General features: G+C 42.9%; 1 protein-coding gene across 2 annotated transcripts in view; it reads right to left on the bottom strand.

Annotated features, from left to right (window-relative positions):
• Nucleotides 1-26,421, bottom strand: part of LOC131272548 (uncharacterized) — a 39,292-nt gene extending 12,871 nt beyond the window's left edge. Inside the window, exons 1-7 of one of the 2 annotated variants that reach the window (XM_058274309.1) lie at nucleotides 26,327-26,421; nucleotides 25,982-26,133; nucleotides 25,046-25,309; nucleotides 18,250-18,309; nucleotides 16,623-16,780; nucleotides 3,442-3,736; nucleotides 1,038-1,394 (exon numbers count right to left, since the gene is read on the bottom strand). In XM_058274309.1, coding sequence (XP_058130292.1) covers nucleotides 1,038-1,394; nucleotides 3,442-3,736; nucleotides 16,623-16,780; nucleotides 18,250-18,309; nucleotides 25,046-25,159 — 984 coding nt within the window. In that variant the 5' untranslated portion in view covers nucleotides 25,160-25,309; nucleotides 25,982-26,133; nucleotides 26,327-26,421. Of the gene's footprint in view, nucleotides 1-1,037; nucleotides 1,395-3,441; nucleotides 3,737-16,622; nucleotides 16,781-18,249; nucleotides 18,310-25,045; nucleotides 25,329-25,981; nucleotides 26,134-26,326 lie in introns of those variants that run through there. The other variant, XM_058274310.1, reaches the window with a different exon arrangement.
• Between the last annotated feature and the right edge of the window lie 279 nt (nucleotides 26,422-26,700).

Here is a 26,700-nt window from a genome sequence, read left to right as displayed (position 1 = left end):
AGTGTGAAAATGTGTGTATTTATAAGCAGAGCAGATGAAATTCTCGTTCTTAAGTAAGACAAAGTGTGTTATTTAAGCTAATGACTCCAATTGATTGTAGTAAAATGTTGAATGATTATTTTATAATTCGTGTTTTACGCTCCAAGTACAAAAATCAAAACAAAAAACATTTTCACAACCTCCCGAGGACTTCCTTAACGTACAAAGAATGAATTAAGGTTGATTTCGCTTGTGAAAAAGTTTGTCGAAGAAATATAAATCGCTCCACACTCCGGGGAACGGTATTGTTTCATCTTGTCGCCCATTAATTGGAATGTATCGATGTTCGTTATCTTCCCCGGGCCCGGTGGAAAGCCATCTTCTCCAATCGAAAACTCAAGCCACAACAAGCTTTTCGCCGATCCACCTAAATGATGTAGAACATGTTGCGATAAATCTTGCCAATTTATGTAAGATGGAGCGAACAAATATAAATATAAAAGAACCCGAGTGCGGGTGCATCTACCCCATTACATTCCCATTCCTCTCTTGTTCCCCGAACGAATCGTTTTCCTGAGCTGGAAGTTTTACGAGCCAAACGGTTTCTTTATCTGCCCGGTGGCTTCACAAAACCCATACGACTGTATTTATGGTCCGGGAGGGGCATTGCATGCATTCGATACTTGTCGATTGCAATTTCATCTCAAATTGATAAAAAGGACCTGTTGGGAAAATGGAAAGAAAATAAACGTGCAGTCTGCAAAGCATGGACAACAAGTCGTTTGACTTTTTGTAACCGTGGGAGGATTGGGGCCTTGGAGAAACGAACGAAAGCAATGGGTTACAGATTTACATTTCTACATTGAACATAACAAAGGTTAAGTAACATGATGGCGTTGTGTTTAAGATTTGTACATTGTTTGGATCGGTAGATAAATGTAAATCTCGTAGCTGATTTATAACTTTTTACCTATTTTCAGTTACTTGAAAGTTGTTTGATGAATTTGAAATCTAATTTAAATATGTAATGCCATCGCTTTATAAAATAATAAACTTACCCTCATCCAGTTGAGCGGCTCGATTGTGTGTAGGAGCAGCTTCTCCTTCAGCGCCTGCAGGTAGCATCGCAGCATGTAGCACATCAGACCGTAGCTCACGATCACCACCATCTGCACGAGATCGTGAAAGAACAGCGCGACGATGAGCATCACTTTCAGCAACTCACCCGTCCCGGTCCACCTAGCCATTCCCGTCGTCCATTGGAACGAGCCGAACCGCTCGGCATACGCATTGGCCCCGTTTGTGCCGAGCAGGGCCACGTAGGTGGTGGAAGCCGCCAGCCAGCCGAGCCCGAGCCCAAAGTACAGCCAAAGTGTCAGCACCAGGCGACGCGGGTTGTTACTCAGGATGAAAACCTGCCGGGGAGAGAGCCCGAGAAAAACGGAGTGAAACAAAAATCACACGGTCCTGATCCGATCGTTTGTTTGTTTTTTCCTTTTTTGATGTAAATTTAATTCCACCACCGAAATCAGGGATCACGGCCTACAATCGATGACCGACTCGCCCTCGATGACATTGATTTCCCACTGGCCCTCGGGCGAAAATGGGAAGAAAGTATATGTAGCTGTCATCGTTAATCGAATTGATTGTTTTTTATCCCTTGGTGCAAGGTAGAGGGAAGGTATTTTGTTATTCGACCGAAATCGAAAACACGATGGCCGATTTCCCGGCGGATCTGGTAATGGGTTTGTGGGAAAATTGTAAAACATTACCGCGAACGAACGGGTGATTCCGTTGCGGGTCGGCAAAGTGCTTGATGAGCAAACGGGAAACCGGTGGAAAATTGGTTAAATGATGAATGATGCTAAATATTGAATGTTCGTTATAGCGTACGCTGGAAAATGTTTCATTTTCTTTTTTTCCACGAAGAGACCGTTTAAAGTGGCGAACATGTAACGTTAATTAATGCCAACGGGGCTTGAAAGGATCGCTGAAACCTGCTGGCTGCTGGCGTGGAATTTAAAACTGATATTAATTTTGTCGCGTACTCAAAGGAAAATGAAAAAACTTGAAAAAAAGAAAGCTTCTCGTTTTAATCCGGATGCATTGAAGGAAACCGCAAAGCAAGGAAAAGAAGCGATTTAAAACATCAAATTGGGGATTTAAAAAATGTAACATACCAGTTTTTGCTTGTACAGCACTACCTTTATAGAGTATGTTTTCTGTATTTGTAACAAATTTAATGGTTTCAATTCAAATTCAAACGAACTTTTTAATGCGATACTTTTAGATTTTCAAAACATATATATTTTTTACTTTTGTCACTGCTAGTTCTACAGTTAAAGCCCGTTTATCGCAATCTAATATAAGTTATATACACAAATTGTATTCGTATAAATATTCTACAGCTACATCAATAAATTGTTTAAACCTCTCTTGTGCTTTATGTTATAAATTTATGGGTAAAACAAATTCCCCAGTATTCGAAGCAGTGTTCTAGACTGTAAAAGGTGGTGTTATAGGTTGTAAAAGTAAATACGTTACTTCGTTTTTCAGTTTGTATCCTTCAATACTTTAAGGAGATAAATGAAACATTCCTTGACAAACAAATATATTTCACTCAACAATGTGATCATCGGTTGCGCGAAAGACATCATTCTGTGTGAAACATAATTCCAAGCGTGTAACTAAATTTATCTCTTTTTCCGTTAGTTCGCAGCGCTTTTCTACCCAATTTACACGTTTCATTCCAGCCGAATGTCAGCGGTGTGATGGATAGAAAAAGGTGTGTTAGGCGGATAAACAAAGATTCACGAACGTTTACGTTTGGTGGGTTTGGAAAATTGTTTACCATTGCAGAGCCGCAAAGTAAACTTCGGAAGAAGAAAAAAAGCACCCTGCATAATGATCGTGTCGTTGTTGCACATCGTGGTTGCGGTGTACGTGTTTTATTCCCCATTCTTTATTGTGACGCCGGTGGTGTAATGTTTTTTTCCCCCACTTTCCAAACCGCACACGTTCGTGCATGTTTGTCGAGCATGGGACAACATGGGGGAGATTGATTTGTTCGCTCGTTCGCGCATCGATCAAAGGAGGATATTTATGGGTGATGGGAAACGCGATGAATGTTTCACGTTCACTAAATCCCACCGACACGGTGTTCGGAATAAATCGGAGTTGACAGCGATCTATAATTTGACGCACTTTACCATCCGAGTAGGCCCGCAAGGGAAATGGTGTCGGGGAGAAGAAAACATATGATCTTTTACTTGAGGTAAGACTTCTTACAACCGATTTACCCTGTTTTGCGACATATTTCACGGAAATGATTATATAGTGCAAAGGGCTCTAATGAGCCCAGAAAAAAAGATGCAAAGAAAAACGAATCCTGTGCATCCGGCACAAGTGACTGGATGGGTGTAAATGAAAGTAACGAAAGAAGCTACGGCCCCGGAAACATACCCGCTCGACAAGACTCTGCAGCTGCTCGTTATCGGCGAACCGGTAGATGAAGACCGCCATAATGTATCCGCTCAGGTGGAGCAGGGCCGGGACGAGGTAGATGAAGATGGCTTCCCCGGAGGCGAGCAGCCCGTAGTGACCCGCAGTGTCGCCGGCCGAGGATGGGATCGTTCGCCCGGCGGCGAAGTCCGACATTCGACGCGACGGTACGGTCCAATTACCGAACGGTCGGACGGCTTCGGGCGACAAAGTTGTCGGAGTAGATTGATTCGCCTCAACGAAACCATGGTCACGTCTGCGGGAAGATGGATAGGAAAAATAAAACAACAGCACACGTGTGGAGAAGTGACTGGCGAGTCTGTTCTTTTTTCACTTAAAATAACATTGGTTGACCAAACTAATTTGTTGTACCTCATGAAAACGATATTTGCCATATAATAAGTCAATAGAAAAGTTAAATAAAACGAGAAACGTGAAGATTGAACTATGAACATAACAACATAAATTTGACGGTTTGGTGAAATTAAATTCGATAAGAATTATTTCAAACAAGTCGCTTCACCCATATGCATATTTTTTTCCACGAATGTTTCTAAATATCAGTTATATGTTTAACTCTTTTAATATTTTTCTAAAAAAAAGATGCAGTAAAACATATTTTTATTTTTTGTAGAATATTTGGTTCGACAATTATTGGAAATCCAAAACGAACTGATACCGAGAATTACTCCGATACACAGGTTTCATCACGAATATTTCGACGTATCAGTTTCGTATTTAAACCTTTTCATACTTCCGTTTTTTTTTTTCAACGAAAGTAGACAAAAATTGATACGTTAGAAAACTAGAAACATTTTGTTCAACAATTTGTTTGAAATCCCAAACGATCCAATACCAAGAATCAAGATAGAAACGTTTCGTTGGATTTATATTGGTTTAGATTTTCACTCTGTGCCATTTGTCATAACCAAAACGAGAAACTCGGTTAAATCGTTCCGTTTGCCGGCTTGTATGTTTTGCTCTCCACATTTGGAAATGAATATTTTTAAATCATAAACTGTTTCATTTTTTTTTTTGCTTTCCTGCGTCATTTTTCCATGCACGAAACGACATTCGTTTGTAAAATGAAACGAGAATGGTGGGCGCCCCGAGTGTGCTGATGACAGCCACGCTGGCGATGATGGGTTAAAGTTTTTCCACCACGTTACACACGTAACAATGATGAATTTCTTACTCCATCATCGCGTTTTATATGTTCATTGGTAGAGGAAAAACTGCAGCGTGGTTGAAACCGGACGACGTGCCAGATTTTACTGGGGAGAGGAAGTAAAATCGCACAAAAATCGCGTACACAAAACTAGGGATAATTCTCGCGAGCAACGTATTTGGGTTGAGGCCAAGTTACGAAATCGGAAACGGATTGTGCAACGAAAAAAAAAACACGCTAAAAACACCACAAACCTGAGCTGGAACCACAAATAACAACGAGCGAACTGGTAGTGAATAAATAAAACCCATTAAATGGGTGCGTTTATATAGCAATTAATAAGAGTTCAATATTGTGCAACCGTATTCCAGCGAACAGTCAATGTTTGACGCATGATAAACCATAACTGATGGTTAATTACGAGTTTGAAATGAGCATTTTGAAGCAGTTTTTTACATTTGATTTAAAATAATTGAACTGGTTTTTTGTGCTGGTTTTAACATATCATAGCTACGACCGATAAACGTCGAAACCATATGTTTAATTGCGTGTTTCGATACATCTGGTTTACGAATGATATGACCAATGGTATGATAAATGTTCGACCACCTTGAAACGGTTTATTAATGAGTGTTAAATGGAGCTACCGGTAATGAATAGTTGTGTTTTAATACAGATAGTCATGGTTGACCCGTATGTCAAATGTTACGAAATGAAATAATGGTCAGTTACACTACACTTTAATTATTGTATGCTTAGGACATAATTACAATTTGTCAGTTTGTAAACAAGCCAATATGATTCATTTAAAAATATTTTGATTATAATCTGTGTAGTATTTATAATGAGCTGTGTTATTATTTGTAAAGCTCATCGTTCTGGCGTTGGAAAACAGTTCACAAGGGCGTACGGTTCACTTCACCCTTCAGATTTATGCGACTTAATTGCAATAATCATTTTCTAAATTGTATTACACTCCATCAATCGCCACCTTTTCTTTCACTCTAGCTGTAATTTTTGCGCTGCAAAATGAAGCGTCCCTTGAATGCTCGCTTCTTGTGCGCCGAGAAACAACATGCCAACCAACGATATAAACACTTTAACGTAATGAATTGGACTTGCTGACCGTTATGCTCGGTGATTGCGGTTTGTCCACGTCCGAGACGGTAAGCGCTTTCCACGAAGGTCAGAAGCAAGTGAAAATGGACGCATAACCAGAAGCAGTTTTGCAACGGCATGAAAGAACAGCCGTTTCAACGGGAAAAACGAAAGACAACCACACCCGTTGTGGTTTGTTCTTCTTTTTTTTCTTGTCGTACACTTTCTAAACATTTTCCAATCCAAATGATGCGAAACTGAACCACAAGGATATTGGAACGAGGGTGGAAAAAAAAGAAGGCAGAAAGAATGAGTCCCTATGGAACGTCCAAACGGGATGACACAGAAACCCATCGGCGTATGTCCTCATCGGCTCCTTTTTTTTCTCTTCAATGTTAGTCACCGTGGGAAAGCGAACGGAGGAGCAGGGTGGAAGGAAAGCAGCGGACGACGGTAAAGGGATACCCGTTCCGTGGCGTGGGTTGAAAAAAGCTGTCCGTGACTTTTACGATACGACTTTTTGATGTTTCATGTTTGCAGCAAATTAAGCAGACCGAGCACCAATTTGCACCACGCTCTGGGCGGTGGACAAGGAGAAGGAGAAGGAAGAGGGTTGACTGCAATCCACAGGGGATCCCAAGGATACCGTAAAAGGATTGTTGTGGCGGGAAAGGGATGGGGCCACGTTACGTTCACGGGAGGGGAAAGGTTAATGATGTTACCGAAGGACGGCAGGGAAACGAAAACCGAAAACCCCAAAAGCGCGAAGTCGAACCGTGGACAGATTGTCCCAAAGCCCAAAACCCCTGCGGGAGGTGGGGTGGAGAATCGGGGCAAAACCCTGATGAAGATGTAAATCGGAAAGAATCGAGGCGAAAGAAATAAAACACCCAACCAGCACAAACCAGCTGAAAGGGTTACGAGTGAAGTCCTACCAACGGCAAGCCAACTCTGTCCTGATTTCAGCTCTTGAATCGCATTTTTCCTTCCTTTTCTATGTTTTTTTTTCGTTCTTGGGCAACGTGAAAATGTTCGCTCCCTGATGACTCGTACAGTTTTCTTTACTCACTCATTTCTCAGCCAAAATCAGTTTTTACACGCTCTTGTTTTTTCTCGTTTTTCTTCTCCGCGGCAGCTGGGTGTAATGATTGTCAGATTCTCATTGGATTACCGTTGGGTTCCGATTGTTTTGTTTTTTTCCCCTGCATCTCCAGTGCCTTGCGGAATGTGCTTGAGCACGCGAGAAAAATGCATCCACCCTTCTTCGGATTTGAAATCGTCCGACCATCGTTGAATCGAAATGGTACTTCCATATTATGCTTGGAAAATTTGTTTTCAAAATTTTGCTCTTTTGAGTTGGTTTTTGGGGTTTTTACTTGTAAGTAACTGGAAATGTTGATTGCGCATACAGTCGAATCAAATTGTAATAGACCTTAATAGAATTGATTATAGAATGATAAAAAAATATTAAACAATTAAGATGTTTGAAATTATTTAAAGCAACCTTGATAGATGTAAAGATCAAAGATGATTACCATTAATTATGGCAAGGTTATCAGGTATATAGATTAAAGGTGTTAGATTTATGAAATGAATCAGATAGTTTCGTTAATTTAAGAATGGAAGTTAAATTGAACCAGGCAGTCAAGATAGATAGAATGATAACATAATAAAACGAGATAGATAGTTGTTTCGCTCTAGATAATAAACTATTCATAAATTTCAATTCAAATATTATACAAATTAAATAGAAAATACTTGAATCAGATAGGTAATTTAAATTAGGTTAGGTAGAGATACGTTGTAGGTTGGGTAGCTACCAGGCCTTTGTTCAAATTAATCCCTTCACAGTTCAAGCGTCGCACGTTTTGTTTGTACTTTCGTTGCGCGTCGTGTTTTTAGAGTTTACCTGCTTCGAAAACACGGTCTTACCTGTTTGTAAACTTGTATTCATATATTTAACACTAATCGATGCAATTGAACTAAAGTTTTGCTTTTTATCGGTAATTTATTGCTGATCACAATAACAAATAAAACCACCACTGACCATCATTTAATAAAAAAATTGTCAAAATTTTTTCTAAAATATAATTTTTTCTTCGTTTCTAGATCAAAAACTATAGAAAAACGCAAAAATAGTGTGCCAACTTTTTGAGCCATTTTCTTAACTTGCCTGAACTGTGAAGGGGTTAATATAAAAGCTTTATCGATGAAGCTGGAACACGCTTACAAGTTTTAAAGTAAAAGTTTTAACGTTCTTCTATCCGAGTGATCAAACCACTACAAAATAAAGGTGGACTGTGATGTGACAAACTTGTTTTAACATACAGTGTTTTGCTTCTGACGATGACAATTTTTCCTTGAATTATTTTCACCCGTTACTATTTTAAACACTTATTATTCTGGTGGTTCAAACCAAACAGGTTTGCAATATCAATAAAACGGCCATGAATAACACTGTAATGGGATTATTAAACATATTAAATGAAAAAATCTTAGAAGAAAAATATAAAAAGTGTCACAATGTATTTCAAGATAAAGAGGAAAGCATTAAAGAGCAGTTTTGTTTATAATCTACACGAATAATAATTTGAACAGAGAACAAGTTTAGACAAGAAGTAATGTCAAATAAGGAGGAGGATAAGGATAGGAAGAACTAAAATCCATTCGATTCTACGTTACTCGGGTTCGACTGCTTTCGCCCTTTTTGTCGCTCTCAGCGTCTGTTTTTGTTCATTTCGAATCATGGTACAGATTGCTTTCTCATACAAACCCCATCGCGTTGTCGTTGTCTATGTTGATAATGCTCAAAAGGGGTGAGGATGATTAAAGGTTCGCATGGATGTTTGGCCCTTACGGGTGGAAAAAAAGGGCGCCAGCGTGTTACCGCTTGCTCAGCAAGACGGTTTTGGGGTCGTCGATTCTTTTCGACGAAAGAAAATCTTCTTGCTGACAAGAGGGAAGCGTTTCCGACAGGCAAAAGGGAACCGATTCTGTTAAGATCATTGTTGGAAGTGCACCGGGACCGGGAATGTTTCCCTGGGTGCAGTTCAATCCTGCTAGGGTGCTGCGAAGTGGAACGTAGGTATCGGGAAATGGTTCGTGCATTTCCATCCACGAGCTTTTCTTTTTGTCTTGCATCCCGTGTGTAGCATATGGTACGGGGCGTGGGGTGGAAAACACATCGCCCAGGTTCGGTTCGGGCGTACCTCGACATGATGAAATTTTATGCCATGCCACTGTAATCATGGTCATTAGAGGAAATTGAGTTGAAATGGTTCATTATCCAAACGGGGCAGGGGAGATGTGTAGGAGAAACCGATGCGGGTACCATTCTCCGTCGGCGTTTTTTTGTTGTTGAGCTAGTCCTGTGTTTTCCTTCCAGTCTATCACCCAATTGGATCACCACCGTCGGTGGGAAAATGGGGCAAAGAATGCGCTTGGCAGGGAAATGGAGTCAGTGACGAAAAAAAACACGCAGAACGAGGAGGACAAGGGTCGCAGGGGAAATAGGTAGGTAGGTTTTGGTTTGTGTGTTTTCCTGCGCGGGTTTCCTCGCAGCAAACCCAGCACGAACTTTTCCCGGGTTTTTTCGGGGTCGGTTGTTGCAGCTGAAAAATTGCACTCTCCCCCCGCCAGTGTCGTGTCGTGTCGGCATGCGAGTAGCACCATCACATTAATCACAAAATCCAGACCCTTGTGCCGGCTTTGCTTTGGATGTGTTACGTCCGAGCTGCTTGCGCCCGGGCTTATGCTTCTGTAATTCACAATCCTGCCAGACATGCAATCGTTCCTTGTCGAAAAAAGGGAGGGAACCGGGAAAGCGGGAGTCGGTGGGCGAAAAATGCAAAATTGCTCGGCGTTAATGGTTGCTGCTTTTGTGAGTACATGGCCTCGTGTGTGTGTGTGTGTGTGTGTTTTTTTTTTTTTTTTTTTTTAATTTGTTACGCGAAGAGGAAATCTTCAGTAAGACACCCCACACACTAGGGTAGTGTGGGGCTTTTACCCACTAAAACCTCTCCTCGACCACATCCCCTGGGAACTGCCGCAAGGCTTTACTTCCAGGGGGGGTTGTGCTCCCGCACACGGCTAGCGATTGGTTAGTGGCTCCAATCCGTCGTCAATGCCCAACACGGGCCTGCCTCTGCTCCTCTCTCCACCTTATCTGCAGCTTCGTCGCAATCGCCCGCATACCAGCTCCAACTGCCACCCAGTTTTCCTCCGAAGCACACATCACTTGCGTGAGGTTTCTCGCCGTCAGCACCACTCTGCAGCTCTGCACCATCTCGACGCGTTCCACGTGGAAACGCGGACAAACAAACAGGACATGTTCTGCGTCCTCCACCATCTTGCTGCACCAGGAACACCACGGGGCGCTGGCATGATTGAACCGGTGCAGGTAGGACTTGAAGCACCCATGACCGGAGAGAAACTGCGTGATGTAAAAGTCAATCTCTCCGTGTTTTCTCCCTACCCACGACGCGAGGTCTGGGATAAGGGTGTGTGTCCATCGTCCCCTGCCAGAACTGTCCCATCTGCTTTGCCACTTCCGCATCGTCTCCTGCTGAACCGCTGGTCTCACCGCACTGGAGCTGCCACCTCCTGCCGCCTTCCGTCGATAGCACTCAGCGTCTTCCTCCACCAACAAGCACGTGGGCACCATCCCTGCAATCACCGCGACTGCATCCAAGGATATCGTCCGGTATGCACAGGTTACCCGTATAGCAAGTAGCCTATGCACCCTTCCAATCCTCTCCTGGTACGTTGTGGCGCTCAGGGCATCCGCCCACACTGGTGCCGCGTACCGTAACGCTGACGTAGCCACCGTCGCTAGAAGGCGGCGCTTACTGCTTCTGGGTCCAGCGGTGTTCAGCATGATGCGCGAGATAGCTGCTGCAGATCGCGTTGCCCTCTCACAGGCATATTCGACGTGTGCCTTGAAGGAAAGCCGATCGTCCAGCATCACTCCCAGGTATTTCAGCTGCCGCTGAGCGATGATCTGGGAATCACCCATCCAGATAGACGAAGACTGCTTCTGCTTGTGGCTGCTCACCAGTAGATACTCGGTTTTGTGGTGAGCAATCCCGAGCCTGTGCTGCCTCATCCACGACTCTATCCTACTACAGGCCTCGGCCGCAAGGATCTCCACTTCGGCTGCGTTCTCCCCAAGCACAGTCAAGGCGATGTCATCGGCGAAGCCGATGAGTTCTGTGCCTTTAGGGAGGTCGAGTTCCAGCAGCCCGTCATACATAATGTTCCAGAGGGTAGGCCCCAGAATGGAGCCCTGTGGAACACCTGCAGTTATGGCCATGGACTCCTGGCCCCGCTCTGAGTCGTAGACTAGGCGACGCTGGCTGAGGTAGCTCGCGAGGATCCTGCACAGGTACTCGGGTACGTTGTGCCTCCGCAGAGCTAAGCCGATCGCGTCCCAGCTGGCACTGTTAAAAGCGTTCTTAACGTCGATGGTGACGATTCCGCAGCAACGATCTCCCGTCCTCTTCTTCTCGTACGCTGCTCTCGCCTTCCCCACTACCGCAAGGATTGCGTCCACCGTTGATCTCCTCTTGCGGAAGCCGAACTGCCGGTCGGAGAGTCCATTTTGACCCTCCGTGCAAACGCTGAGGCGGTTCAATATGATTCTCTCCAGCAGCTTACCGGTTGTATCCAGCAGCCCCAGAGGTCTGAATGAGGGAGGGCCGCCCATGCCTTTCCCTGGCTTCGGCAGAAGCACTAACTTCTGCCTCTTCCATATAGCCGGGAACTCTCCCGTTTCCAGCAGCCGCTGAAACGACTCCCTGAACACTTCAGGATACGCCTGCACCGCAGCTTTCAGCGCCACATTCGGAATACCGTCCGGTCCCGGAGCTTTGTCCAGCTTCAGCAGCCTAACAGCGTCCAGCAACTCCTCGATGGTCACCGGCACTACCCCCGCAGACAGCTCCTCAGCTGATGACGACGATAGGACACGAGCCGTGAGATCGTGCTGCGGAAACAGCTCCTCTATGATGGCACGAAGTCTGGTTGGGCACCTTTCCGGCGGGTGCTGGCCCTTCAGCTTGTTCACAACGACCCTGTACGCGTTGCCCCACACATTTCTCTCGGCTTCGCGACAGAGGTCGAGGAAGCATCGCCTTTTGCTGGCTTTGATCTCCCTTTTCAGGGCCGATCTGGCAGCTTGGTACACCAGCTTCAGCTCCTCCCGACGCACTTCGGAGCGGGCTCTCAGCTGCTTCCTGCGGGCCGTGGTGCACGCCGTCCTTAGCTCCTTGATGGCTTGGTTCCACCAGTACTTCGGCCGACGTTTCGAGCTGGATGGCCTCCTCCTCGGCATTGTTGCATCACACGCGTCCGATAGGACGTCTACCAGTTTAGCGGCACTGGTTGGTGCGATGCCAAAGCCCCCGAGGCTTAGAGCCGCCAGGAACGTGTCCGAGTGGAAGCACTGCGTCCTCCATCCTCCCGTGACCCCATATCCGCTTCCTGATGGACCACGAGTATGTCCCACCGAGAAGCGAATGGCTTGGTGGTCACTGAGGGTATCGTCCTCTAGCACTCTCCAATCTGCTCCAGTTGCCAGCCGTTGACTGCAGAAGGTCACGTCCACTATAGATGTCCTGCCATTTCTCCGAAAGGTACTTGTTTCGCCGTCGTTGAGCAGCTGCAGGTCCAGCATCGCGAAGCATTCTGCAACACTCGTTCCTCGCTGGTTTGTGGAGTTGCTACCCCATTCCACCGACCAAGCATTGAAGTCGCCCCCGACGACCACTGCTCCTCTACCAGCTAGCTCCATCGACAGCGTGTTGAGAAACTCTTCGAATTTTGCGGGGGACCAACTGGGGGGAGCGTAAACGCTGCAGCACACTATCGAGTTTATCACGGCTATGACGAACCCCTCGTGATCCCTGCAGATGACGCTCTGGATGGGGTACTTACCCCCAGCTAGGATTGCTGCTTTCCCAGTCTTGTCTACCACCCAGCTTTGGTCACCAACGGGCACCTGGTATGGCTCCGAAAGTAGCGCCACGTCCACATTCGCCTCTACCAACGTTTGCCACAGCACCTGCTGAGCCAGCTCACAGTGGTTGAGGTTCAGCTGGATCACCTCCATGGATTTCCCAGTTACCAGCGCGCCTTGCAGTCCGGTCCCCCCATGCGATGGTTGCACCTATCTGGTGGACAGAGGACGCATTTCTGCTCCTTGTCGCAGCCTCCTGCTCGGTGACCAACTTCACCACACCGCATGCAGGTGTTCGAGCGGTCCGGTCCCTTGCAGTTCCATTGCTGGTGTCCTACTCCCCAACACTTGAAACACTGTTTTGGCTTTTCGACCAAACGCAGTGGGCATATCGTCCATGTGTGTGTGTGTGTGTGTGTGTGTGTGTGTGTGAGAGTTTAGGTTGCTCGGTGGTAAGCATGCCCGGGACGGTAATCGTGCGGGTGACCGTGCCGGAAAGCGCCATTATAGATTATCATCTAAGAACACGACCCCAAACATTAGAATGCCCGGTTTCGGCGGGAAACTTAGCTTACTGGAAATTAAGCTCTGCTTCTGATAGTTGTTTTTTGAGCTGTGGGTACATTGAAAAATGCTCGCAGAAATCTCGCTGCGGAGATGAACAAATGACCCTTCAGGATGTCGGTTTAGGCCAATAATGTAACGGTTGCTCTTGTGGGATATGGAAATAGTATAGTTATAGTGATATTCAATCAGTTTTCGTAATTTGAGCTTATAATTAAAAACTGTACAAAGTTCAGTTGTTATAAGATCACCTTGATTTTCACGATTTTCATTGCAAATATTGGTAAATTAGCTCGCTTTCTACAAGTTTTTGGTTAAAACCTGCCTGATTTGCTAACCTGACTGAAAATAATACAATAAAACGTTGAAAGTCCATTTAATATAATTAAAACCCCTGATGATGTAATCGTGACTTTGATGTAGAAAACTTATATATAGAGCTGATAAAAACATAAATAATGTCATTTTGCATTTTTTCAACATTGAAAATCGTGAAAAGCCAGGTGTTCTTATACCAAATAAGCAGCGTGTATATTAGCTATATAGACATATAGAACCACGACCATTTATTTGCCAGCGTAAGGTACTTTTTAATTTCAAATCCAAAATAACAAATAGGTGAATAAGGAAACCAATTTGGTTATTTGTGTAAATTAATAATATTGAATAGGTTCTACCTACAGAATAATTTATTCCATTTTTGATTTATGTATGGGATGATGTTTTTGAAGAAAAAATATGTATTTTGTAAATGTACTTAGAATTAACATAGGTGCAGAATTCGCGGAACGAATTTCGTTAAAAAACCCCCGGCCAAACTTTTGTTGGAAGGAAAATAATGGCAACCGTGGTCGCTGGGTTCGCCGATCGGGTTCGGTGCCTTTATTCACTCAAGGATCATCCGGTAACCGTCATAAATATTTATAATCCTTTTATTATTTTAATAAAGTAGGATTTTAATGGGCAGAAATTTTCCCACCCACGGCAGGGAAAAGATGCGCACGGCCGGCCATATCTGGGCACTCACAGGATTTATCAGGGTTATCGGGGCTGCATGGTTCAGCGAGGATAAGGTAAAAGGATGCACGGAATTTACGTACGGGATGGCGTCAAAGCCACATATGCTCTCACCTTCATTTCCTACGCCAGCGGGCAACGTCTGTAACGAATTTAAATTGTTTTCCAGCAACAACCGGGGCGGTTTCCACGCGAAAAATTTCCACTTCGCTTGACGTGACCGTGCAGTGCAAGGTTGGGCTCCATTCACTCGGTCGCTTTTGCGTGGTCCAAAGTAAAGGATCACCTTGTGGCGGGGAATTTGTTGGAGCTAAATGTGGCCAAGTAGATTGTAATTGTTGGAAAGGAAAAATCCAGTACCGCTTCTTGAATCTTCCGTAACCGGTCACGCACGGAAACGCAGCTGAAAGTGAGGCACAACGGTGGATAGGGTTTTTACTCCTTTTTTTCCCTTAATCTGGCTCAACCTGAGCGTGGAGTAAAATCTATGTGTGTCCATCAGTTTCCCAACCAGTTTCGTTACGCAGACGGTCACGGTTGCTAGGTGTGAGAGGAATGATAGCTATTTTAAAGGGCCTCGTCCCATCCGTCCCGTCCTGCTGTGTCCGTCGGTGCGCACGAAACCTTTTGTTATCCCATTTGAAGAACCGCATGTGGCTGTTTTATTTACCGACTTTTTTTTTGTGTTGTCTGGTTTTTTCTTCTTCCCAATCCCAATGTGGCGTGCCTTTGTAGAGAAAAACTTTGTTCATGTACCGTCGTTCCGTCGTTCCGGGTTTCCGCCGACTTGGGCTTGGGGCGCACGTAACGCACGTTACGAGCGAACCGGCGGAAATGATGGGACTTATTTGTTTCTATCGAAGGTGGCCACAATGATGGGCTGGTCTGTGTGTGGGCGTACGTGCGATAACCAGTTGGAAGTGTGTGCCTGCTTTTCCGTCATTGTCACACGGTGAATGAGCGCACGTGGCAGCAATGATTGGGTTCAGTGTGTCCAACGGTGTTTCATTCTTCTGGCGCGCTGCTAAGAAGTGGTGTCATGGAAACTTTTCCCTACGCAAAACCTACCCATGTCGGAGAGTTTTTACTTTTTCTTTTCGTTTTTTTGTGTCTGTCACTTACCAATAGTGTAAGTGAACGAGTACATATATTGTCCCCAGCAGCACTATGCACGCAGTTTCCATTAGTATGTGAATGAAAACAATAATGGTGGCGGTAAACAATAGGTTGTAATGGATTAAATACGATGGAGAAGTTTTTTTTCTATCAGTTTGTTTCATTACTATCACTTTGCTTTATTGGACGTCAACCATTACATTAAGATATGTAAGATGTTTTCTATTTTAGTTGTGTAATAAGGTAATTATATTTAAGAAAAGCGAAGTCACCGTCAATTGTATAATTTTCTTATGGTATGCATGAATTCATCGGGTGCAATACGCTTGATCTGAAATGGAGGTGCCCAGTGCTTGATATCAACCAGCGTAACACCATGCGCCTCCATTACAATACGCTTGACCTGAAATGGAGGCGCCCAGTGCTTGATATCAACCAGCGTAACACCAGGCACCTCCATTCGATGCGAACCATAAACACTAGAATACATTGCTTTGAAATCTTGTGGTAATGCGTCATTTTGACCACTATTTTTTTTCTTCTCTCTCTCTCTCTCTCTCTCTCTCTCTCTCTCTCTCTCTCTCTCTCTCTCTCTCTCTTTCTCTCTCTCTTCATCATCCCGGTTGCATGGTGTAGAGCAAAAATTGTTATTTTTCATTTTTTTTGGTTTTTCTCTTTCAAAATTCAAAATTTGAATTCAAAAACAAAAAGCTGATATACTCTCACCTAAAGCTAAGGTTTGTTTCTGTCCTGATTTTCAATCTTTTAGGTCAATTTAGGGCATCACTTGTTATCGCAAAAATATGATTTTATTTCTTAAATATTGCTTATTTATATTATGCATTTTGTAAATATAAACATAGAAAGAACTTAAATTTGTTCTTATTTTATTTACATAAAGCTAGCGAAATGATGAAGAGGTGTATAAAAACCCAAAAACGCCAAAATATAGTCAACAAATATGCTAAAAGGCAGCCGTTTACAGATTGTATAAAATCTTCAAAAATAGAAAAGGTTTTTACTTCAAATAATAAAACGGTCAAAATGAGGTGATCAAGTAGGTTCTCGAAACTGGCTGAACAGAAAGATCTATTTGTTTTTTGAAAAAATCTCGAGGTATTAAAATCGAAAATTATGTTGTCGTCAAAACGACCACTATTTGAATTTGAGAGTTAAATTGGATTAACAAGAATGAATTCAAACAAAAACTAAAGATGAGCTTACCTTAGTCCGCATAGAAATTGTAGAACGTAACCGACGATGAGCAACACCAGCACTAGAATGCTCTGTAAATGTCCGACCCAGCGGCCAAGGAACTCCAGATCAGTGGCGCTCGGTCGAAGTCCCGCGGACGCTAAGATGATTACAAATGGTCGAAGAAACTGTTCGCGCACAAAAGAAAATAGTATGAGATGGTTTAGGAACATCGAGTTATATTAAGAGGATCGTACGCTGCTCGTAATTTCTCCATGCATGCAAGATGGCTGTACTCTACTATCCATGAAAAAATTTCATTACACTTCTGTTCAAGAATAATAATAAAATAAATATAATAGATAAATTTAATGTGAACAAAAACTCATAAGAGAAAAAATACACGCGCACATAAACGTACCAAAGGGCATTTGATGAAGTAACGGATTATTCACAACAAATCATGAAAACCGAAACACGGTTAATAAAATGAGAATGATTTCTTCCTCTAGCATGAAGTTGCACTGTATCCTGGCAACACAAAAAGTAGACAAGGTTAACCAAGAAGCGAGCTGCAGTGTTTTGACGTAAAGTATGATTTATCAACGAAGTTGCATCTTACTACAACCGATACACTTCCTGACGCTACTCGAGCATGGATAACGGCAAAGAAAAGCAGAGCTCTTCAACGAGTATTCTGCAGTTTAGCTGGGATTTCATTTCCACTATAGACGAGCACAAAATAGAATGAAAGGATCTTACTACGCTGGGTTGCACTTCAAGGCGAAAAACGCAGTGGGTTTGATTACAATGATGATATTCCTCAATCCTTATTATTGAAAAGGGTTTAATAGTAAGTTTATTTTTAAAGTGAAGTGATTTTTTACGGTTCAAGATCGAACTACCAGAAAAAGTAAATAGATAATATAAAAATTAAAAAAAATATTGTAAAATTTTACTATAAAAGTGACTAAATCAAAAATCGGGGTATTAAGTTGCCTGCCGCGTTGTTGGCTATATAGCTTAAACTACCGCAAGAACCTTTCGTTCGGGCAAACATACCGACGCCTTTGGAAAAATGGTAACCATATGTGTTGGGTAAAGTTTTCCCACGAAAGTGCGCGTCGCAACCTTTTCTTCTGCGTTCCAAAGTGTGCAAAGTGATGTGGTATAACTTCAGTTTTGATGTTTTTAAGCTTTCCCCACTTTTACCACCACGCCAGCTCTGGACTGGTGTGCAAGAAGCACGTGTCTCCGGAAGTTACTTATGATGGATGACTGCAAATTAAGAAGTGGAAAAGTGGAGGATTATCCTACTCTACCTTTTGTTTTCGCTCGAGGAAAATCCATCATAAACTGTGCTGAGCTTCGTTTGGTTTTTGTTTTCTACTTTTGTTTCGCTCAACAGTAATGGGTGAAACTTTTTAACGAAAAGTTTCGAGTTCCAAAAAAGCAGACCAGAAGATTGTAAGATCTCGAAAGGGATTGCTTTCGGTGGAAAAGCTTGCTACGTAAATTTGTCTCTTGAAAGTTGCAGCCACTCACGTTTTCCGATAAGCGATGGTGAATGATGAATGAATATTTAGTAAAATTATGTGCGTTGCGGTCGTGCATGATATTTCAGCCAAGAAAAAAGGACAACGTTAGTTTTACTCACCTTTCGTTTGCAAAAACGCAACGTTACTGACGTCGGTTCTGCTTCTGTGATTTCATCTATCTGGAAAACAAAAAAAATAACATAGTTAGACCAATTAAAATTCTACAATTAAAACCATGTATTCTAAGGAGTATTTCCCGTCTGGTAATTTATGTTGAAAATTCATAGATGTGAAGTATCGATTTAAAATCGTTTGCTTAGAACTCGAATGAATAATGAAAGTGAGGGAAAAACAGAGTCCGCATCAAATACTCCTAGTAAACGCCCAATTGATTGGGAAGACAGCTTTGCTTGGAATGGCCCAGCTTCAGTCGACATTTATGGGAAAGCCATTGCGCAACGAGTCGGGAAAACGCTTTCAGGTTGGTTTCTTTTCACTTTCCCACTCCGTTAACATTTCCCGAAGCGCCGTGTTGAAACACTTGTGCCAACACATTTGAATAACATTGGCACGCATTGTCCGTTCCCCATTGCCCCCGATGAAAGTGCTTTTCCTGGTTTTTCCTCCCACCCGCTCGCATGCATGTGGGGGCGTGTTCGGACGTTTGTTACAACCAGCTTTACAACCGGAGCGAAGTGTCATCGCAGGACTTTGGCCGAGTAGCTTTTTGGCCGGGAAAACCTTGCCGTCCACCGAGGGACGCTTCTTATCCGCACACAGCCACACACACACACGTACGCACTCGATCGACTAAAAGCAGAAATCAATTTATATTTAAATTTCCACCAACTTACCCGGGGTGATGGGACTGCACCGACGCATGCCATCCTCCCGAGTGACCGTGCGAAAACTGACCCGGCAAGTGGGTGGGCTTTTTGTCTTTTCCATCATCGCCGCCATTCACCGACGTGTATGTCTGTCGGCTGCAAACCGATCGAGGGGATGGAAACCGGGAGTGGGTGTAAAAAACAAATGTTTCCTCTCCAATGCCGCACCCACGTTTTTGTTATGTGGGGAGGAAATCTTGTTCCCTACAAACTACATACACACGCACGCGCGCTCGGAAAGGTCGAATTGAAAAACAAAAGCGCTTAAGGATTTCGAGAACTTATAATTTATTTAGAAACTTTCCACACTGCCTCGTCGAGTGCCAAGAAAGAGAGACGCTCCGCCAGCATCACAACCATTGCAGAGGTTGTTTTTCGCCTTTCCTTGTGGGAATCGGAGCCACAAAATGTCGACCAGAGGTGGTCCAGACGCTCCCCCGTTCCATTCGAATCACCGTTATTTCCTTCGCCTCCGTGAACGTTTTCTACTCGAGGGCGTCCCTAAGTGTGGTCGTACCCGAAGAAACCGCCCGAAAAAAAGATGAAGAAAAAACCCGTAATCCTGGTCTGGTTCGAAAATGTACGGAATCAAACTTCGGAACCGGCTGCCAAAGGAGACGCTGCGTTACAAAGGCGACCCGCGCAAGCAGGCTTCGTTGGGAGTTGCTCACGTTCCCTTCGAAATAAATTTGTGCTGATGCATATTCAAATTCAATTTCGTTGCACCGTGCAGCCCACCGGTGGCTGCGGTACGATGCCTTTCTTGCCTGTCTTCTTACGGGAATTCCCTTCGGTGGCCGATGTTGGAAATGCATTCTTTCGAGTTAGTTCCGGGCGGAAGGATGTGTTCCAGCAGGCAAGAAAAACAAGCGGACTGTTTGGAGCCATTCGATACCTAATACGACCGTTTACGTGCTTCAAAACACTGGAATGTGTGCGTGTGTGTGTTGCAAATGTAGCTAACAAACTGCGGTAAGGTAATGTGAGGCAATATGCTCACCTTAAGCGGAAAATTTTTTCATCTCGCTATTCATTCAAAATAAAAAATCCTAATCTTCACAGAATGATTATATAGCCTTTTTTTATGTTACCAAAAATAATAAAACGACATGAAAATTTTCAAATTCTTATCAAAACCAAGGTTTTTAAAAGCTTTTTTTAATAAGTATTCTTAAAACTGTAGGGCAAAATGAACCAAAATGTTGGTGTAGAACGCAACCCGCTTATAATTATTTAATTAGAGCTATTCATCGAGAGCTTTTTATGTTTAGAGTATCAACAATTGTTAAGGAAGGTTATGTAAAATTTAAGTTAAATGTATTTCCAACCCAAAATAAACATTGGTTTTATTGCAATGAAATTCACATAAAGTCTGACCGTAACTAAATTGAACCAAAGAAAGCGCGCTACTGTGGCGCCTCTAGTGGCGTCATCCGAAATAGTTTTAGTAGTATTAGTAAATAGTAACAATGAAGTTGTGAAAATGTCAGACCTGTACTATAGTTTTTCGCTAAATGCCGTATAACGGAAATTGAACGACCAAAAATAAATCCCGAAATAAATCGGTGCTTTTTTCCCTCTGATGAGAATGTTTTAATTTTTGACTCCACAACCAGAATGTACGGTTTATTCTTTTCAGTATTCGTATACATATTGAGGTACTTAACGAATGTCTGTTTGAATGTAATATTTTATTTTAATAATAGTTATACCTTGAACTATCATAGGGAAATCATATATGATTTCAGGCATAAGGCTTTATCCTGTTTTCTCTGGTAAACCTTATTGTTAAGGTGTGAATTTCACAAACCATATAATAGACACGTCAATGAACATATTCTATTGCTTGATGTTGTTTTTAGTGGCTTGCTCAATCAAACAAGTGCTAGTGCATTTTATCCCATTGATGCTTTTTGCCACACTTTCTCTTAAATAAAATGGAAGAAAAGAACAATTGCAGGCGTTGTGTTAAGTGCTGTGGATGTTTGTGATTAAAATGCCACACATGTATTTAAATGTTTGTTGTTTGGATATCTCATAAAAAAATTGATAGAAAAGCCGTAATTATCGTACCTATTGTAGGTTATTACCGGATAATCATTGCCACTGTAATATTATCCCATTCGTTCTTATAACATCTAGACCAGTAATTAATAGTAATTGAGCCACATTACAGCCCTTTGATGTATGATTGTTTTTCATGTACATATATATTTTAAGTCCATCCCGACGGCTTTGTTCGACGGTGTGTGCTTTAATGAGTATCGATGGGCTGAGTGGTACGACAAATCGTTTTCCCAATTACACGTCATTACTAACAATCACTTCACCTATGCGTGCACTAATGAAATCGAACCCCCTCCCCCTGAAGGTGACAGGTTGCCGCTATAACTAGCTTCGATCACTATTTTGACTTTCAATTTTAGCCTAATTGCAATCACCACAGCCTTCGGTTCCAGGTTCCTGTGCGTGTACGCTCTTCAATAAAATGCCATCGACGCCATGCCCTCGGACGGACGAAATGTCGCCGGCGGTCGGTCTTTCCGTCATGTTATCGGTTTGCAGCGGATGAAACAGAATAAATGAAGAAGAAAACAAAAACGTGGTTCGGTTTGCAATCGAAAAATTCGTCACCGATGGCGATTGGGTAGATTTCAACGAGGCCTTTTTCCCAAGCGGCATTGGCCCCCGGCGTTGTTGATGTTATTGGTCGATGTGACGTGAAGGAAAAAGGAAGGGTCGGGCAAGTAAAGGTAAAAAACACACATGCACACACAGCAACAACCCGAAAAGAAACATTTGACGAGCGATCCCATAAATCAATGCCAGCAGCCAGGGCTCCACGAACTGACACCGGTGCGGTGGGCGCACATGCAAATGGGAAAAGCGGAATGATCGATGGACGACGAACTGGATTTTCCACCGGGAAGCGCGGGTGTATCGGCTGTTTTTTCAACCCCCTCGCGTTTTATTTATTTTTTGCTCCCCGTGTCAACCGTCAATCCTGGCCCAGGCATTGGCAAAGCGAGTGAAACGCGGCGGAAAATCGCGTTCTTTGCCGAATGGCCCTTTTAGTTTCGTTCCGCTTGGAGGCCGGAAAGTGTGCGGCTTCTTTTTCCTTTTCGCTCGCCGTAGTTGAAAATCGAAAAAACTTAAACTGATTTCCCTTTTCGCGCGTTGACGTTGATGTACCCGTGCGCGTCGCGATGATGTTGATGATGATGATGATCTATGGTATTGCGATATCGAAAATAGATGCATAATGAAATTGCACTCCGATGCGTTTTCCTTTTGGCGATTGACGGAACAAATTTGACACTCGAAGGGAAACGTTAGCGCTTTCAGGAAAGATCTACAGTAAGTTCGGTGATCATTCGAAATGCAGCGCTCTGCTTTGGGTTTATATTGACGCAATCGTTCAAATTTCCTCAGGTAGATACTTCACTGAATGGATAACTTGGTTTAATTATTCGATAGAAATATTACAGGAAGTAAATTCAAAATTATATAAAACAAGTTTCAATTCGAGATTGATGTCATATAAGGCAAAGAAAATGTATCTATTTATAGATATAATCAGGTTCTTGGTCTGCATTTCACCATCTTAAAAATCTTATAAACTCATAAACTTTACAATATACAGACACGAAATATAAACTGCCTCGACTTAAGAACAAACAAGCATTGCTTCACTAAAACTTACGATGACTTTAGTTTTAGTTAGGTTTAGGTTTGTTTATTTTGATGTAAATGTTATTCAATTCTTAAAAAAATATTACTTTCTTCAAGCGCATTAACATTCAATTCATTTTTAAATAATTTTACGCCTATGAACTCAACAATATACTAATAAAATATCTTGTACAACTGTTATAATTGCCTCAACTTAAGAACAAACAAAAATTGCTTCATTAAAATTCACGGTGAATTTAATTTTAGTTAAGTTTATGATTGATTATTTTGATGTCAATGTTATTCAATTCATTAAAATATATTCATTCGGTTTGTTATGAACATACAAGCCGATTTTTTGTATCTTTATTGTTATTGTTTTGTTGTAGTTGAAAGTAAAGGTTGGTTCTAACCATCACTTTAAATCTTTTCAATTAGGACTCCTCTTCAATGGTGGGCCAAATTGTGAAGCATAAATACAATCACAACTTCCTGCATCACTTCAAGCGTGCCCAAGCGAGATTGATTGAAAGCACAAAAAGCTAGCAGTTTGGCAAGCTGCATGCAGTCAAACTACGTTCCATACCGAGCACAACGGGCATCAACAGCCACGCATAAGCCAGGTTGGGCAAACAAGTTTCACTAACGAGAAAACAAAGGCACGAAAGTTCATCATCGTGCATAATGCTGATGCTCCGCCCTTCCATAATCAATGTTTCGCCCCCGCTTCGGGTTCGGGACTGATCTTTAAAGTTTTCCCACGCCAAAGTTGCTCCGCTGCACGCGACGTTCCACCACCGTGAAGCGTCGGAAGCGTCGATGGTGGTGTAGATTATAGGGTGATGTTGTTATCGGAGCCGAGCTTTTTTGCGCTTGCTGGTGTTGTTTTTTCCGTACCATGTTTCGGCGGACATTTTTCGGCGGAAGATTGCGAGTGCATTTATGCTGATTTGATGGAGGTTGTGCATTAGAAATGCAAAAGCGTTTAGCAATTTTGCTAATGTTGTTGCGTTGTGCTGGTGCGGCCAGCTGCAGGTAGTCAGCTGACACGTGTTAAGCTTATGATTTTACGAAACATGAAACGAAACGTGGGCAGGATCATGTTAAGAAAAGCGGCGGAACGGGTTCCCAGGTGTGAGTTTCCGTTTACTATATTTTTTTTTTAAAGCAAACAAAAGGGTAAACTAGGCCAAATATCTTGTTCTCTCATACGAGGTTTCTTTTCCTAAAAAAAAAAACAAAAAACAATTCAAAGTGTGTGTCAAAGTGTCACTAACCCCCTCTCCCGCCTCTTAAATCCCTCTAGTAACATTCACTAGAGCACAGAGGAAGAAAAGGATATCAACATATCTGAAGCCAGGGTTGTGCAACAGTTGAATCAAACAAATAAGTGAAGACTTTTTCAATATGGTGTTTCAAATATAAAAATCGGATGGCTCAGTACTCAACAATAACTTAATCGATAAGTCTACACATATGGCTATCCCGAGGTTGTCCATCCCTGGAGGAAGGACATCGCTTTGTTTTTTCGTACCAAACTGGAAATGAAAGTGCGTTTGCGAACATTTTGCCGGTTCATTAGTGCGTTTCAGTCAGTGAAGGGTAGATGAAGCAGTCAGTAAGAAGGAAGGAGCCGCTGAGAGGATTAGAAAACTGTTCGGGGAAAGATTCAACATACGGTGGTTAAGCCGTTCCTGTCGGCAGTGAAAACGATTTGGCAGCTTGAAGGAAACTTTTACCTTACCAAACAATGCCAAATGCGATGGGCGACAGTGTGTTGGTGCAATCTTACACTATTCGTAAGGGGAGAAATGAGGGGGGGAGAACCTGAGGAGAGCTTATTCCAATCTTCCTGATGACATTTGCTCACCAGCGTTGGGATCCGCTTCATCGTCCGGGTCGGGTTGTAGCTTCCAGCTTCCTTTTCTTATCGCTAGTTGCACAGCTGCGAAAAGCTGTTTTAGAATTGTTTCGCAGAATGGCACTCGAGTGGGTGAAATGCCAGGGTGGATTTTTCTTTCTTTATTTGTGTGCACTTCCGAGATAAACTAAACGGGTGCAAGTTGATAGAATGCACCCGCTCGTTTGTCCTGCGAAGGAGGAAACTTTGCATTCCTTTCCGCATTGCTTCGCCGGGAAAGCAGAAACTTCTACAACCACACCTGGCCGAAACTGGGGAATGTTCTAACCCGGTTCCACTTTCTTTGACTTTGATCTCCAGGGAGCATTAGAAGCGAATCAGCTCGCTTTCACGGTCACTCGGAAAAGCTTTTCCGGACAATGGCCCGATCCGAACATGCACATGCAACACTTGAAGGGGGTGGGGGAGGAAAAGCTTGCTTGCTTCCACACTTACGATCACATTCTCCTCGATGCACTCCATGTCGCTGCTGCGCGATGCATCCGGGGTGTGGGTGAGGGCGCCCGAGGAGGACGAAATCTTGGCCGGTCCCGCGGTGTACTGATCCATTTTTGATGAGCCGAGCTCGAGAGTCCCGAAAACGGCAACCACTTTGATGACGACTCGCTGTTCCGGCTGATGGTGATGAGCTGAATTCGATTAGGTCGCCTAGCGCCGAGTCCCGCTTTGCTTCGCTCACTGGAAGGTAAAGTCGCTTTCCTAAAAGTAAGAAAAAGAACTACCACGCTGGTGTAAGAGTGCCTTCTACTTTCGCCACAAACTGGTGGAGCAGTTCCAAAATCATTCTCAAGAAAGGTTTCAAATCAGCAAATGGCAAAAAGCTGGAGTGGAATACGTTGAAAATATGAATAAGTTTATGCAGTGGATTTAAAAGCCAGTGACTTGGCAAGTGATTTGGGGTTTTTCGGGGGTTCACCCTCCACGAACGTACTTAAGCTTTGGACGTGGCCAAATCGAAAGATCAAAGAATCACTTTACTCGGACGTTAAACCGTAATAAATTGGGATCTAATGAAGTAGAAGACGAGGATCCGCAGATGGTTGAACAGAAGGTACTTTATGTTTTCCAAAACTTTCTAAAGGGCAGTAACAAATTGATGGTATTCTTAACCTTGTTTGATTTTGCTTTGTTCTCGAACTGATTAGTGTTTGTGGTGTAGTTATTTCGTACAGTTAACAGATGACAGTTTAAAAGCAATAAAATTGCTGTTTATAACTTTTGACAATCCACCTCCATTTTCTTTTCCAAAATTAAATCAGTTTTATACACTTGGCTTTTTTCTTGTCATATTTTCGTATCAGCACATTTATGCTATCGTCTTGAAGAAAGCAAAGTTCAACTGCAATCGTGTCCGCCTTCCGTTATGCTTACCGAGGATTTGTTTGGTTGCATCGACCTTCTCGTTATGGCTTGCTAGAAATATTTGCAGCGGCTACTATCATCGAGAAGAAAGATAATTGCACAGATTGCAGCCACAAAATGCACTTACACAGTGCATTCGATAGAATCACAGCTTCAGCAGTCTTTCGAATGCCACGAAATATATAAAAAAGGTAATCACAATTGCAGGTAACGAACCGAACTTCTTTTCGGTGACGAAGCTACCTAGTTATTTCCTGCTTTACTTCGACACAAGAAAATTACAGTTAAATGGAATAATATTTTTTATATTGGAATAATATTCGAATCAACATTATTTCCTAGAAAAAAGTTTACTATGTTTTTGTTGATCATGATTTAACAATACAACGCTGTACATTTTACACGACAACTCTTTAACTTGTGTACACTGGATGATATTTTTCGAGATTCCATGTCCACATAAGGTCCTCATCACTGCAAGTGAGATAAAAAACACTGCCGGTGCACTTAAAAAGTCATTTTATTATTGATCAACAACACACCCGCATTGGCGATCGATCCACTCCGTTTGACAGCTCAACAGAACACTGAAACCATGTGATTAGAGCATCTCCGAGAAGGCACGAGAAATGCACGAGCGAGGGAGAAGGTAGGACGTGCTGATAATAGTCTAACAAAAAGATTCCGTGACGTCATGGATGGCGAGCTCATTGCCGAATTTATTCAAC

This window comes from Anopheles coustani, chromosome 3 (genome assembly GCF_943734705.1).
Source record: "Anopheles coustani chromosome 3, idAnoCousDA_361_x.2, whole genome shotgun sequence".
Taxonomy (NCBI): Eukaryota; Metazoa; Arthropoda; class Insecta; order Diptera; family Culicidae; genus Anopheles; species Anopheles coustani.
This window is presented reverse-complemented; position numbering and strand designations above follow the sequence as displayed.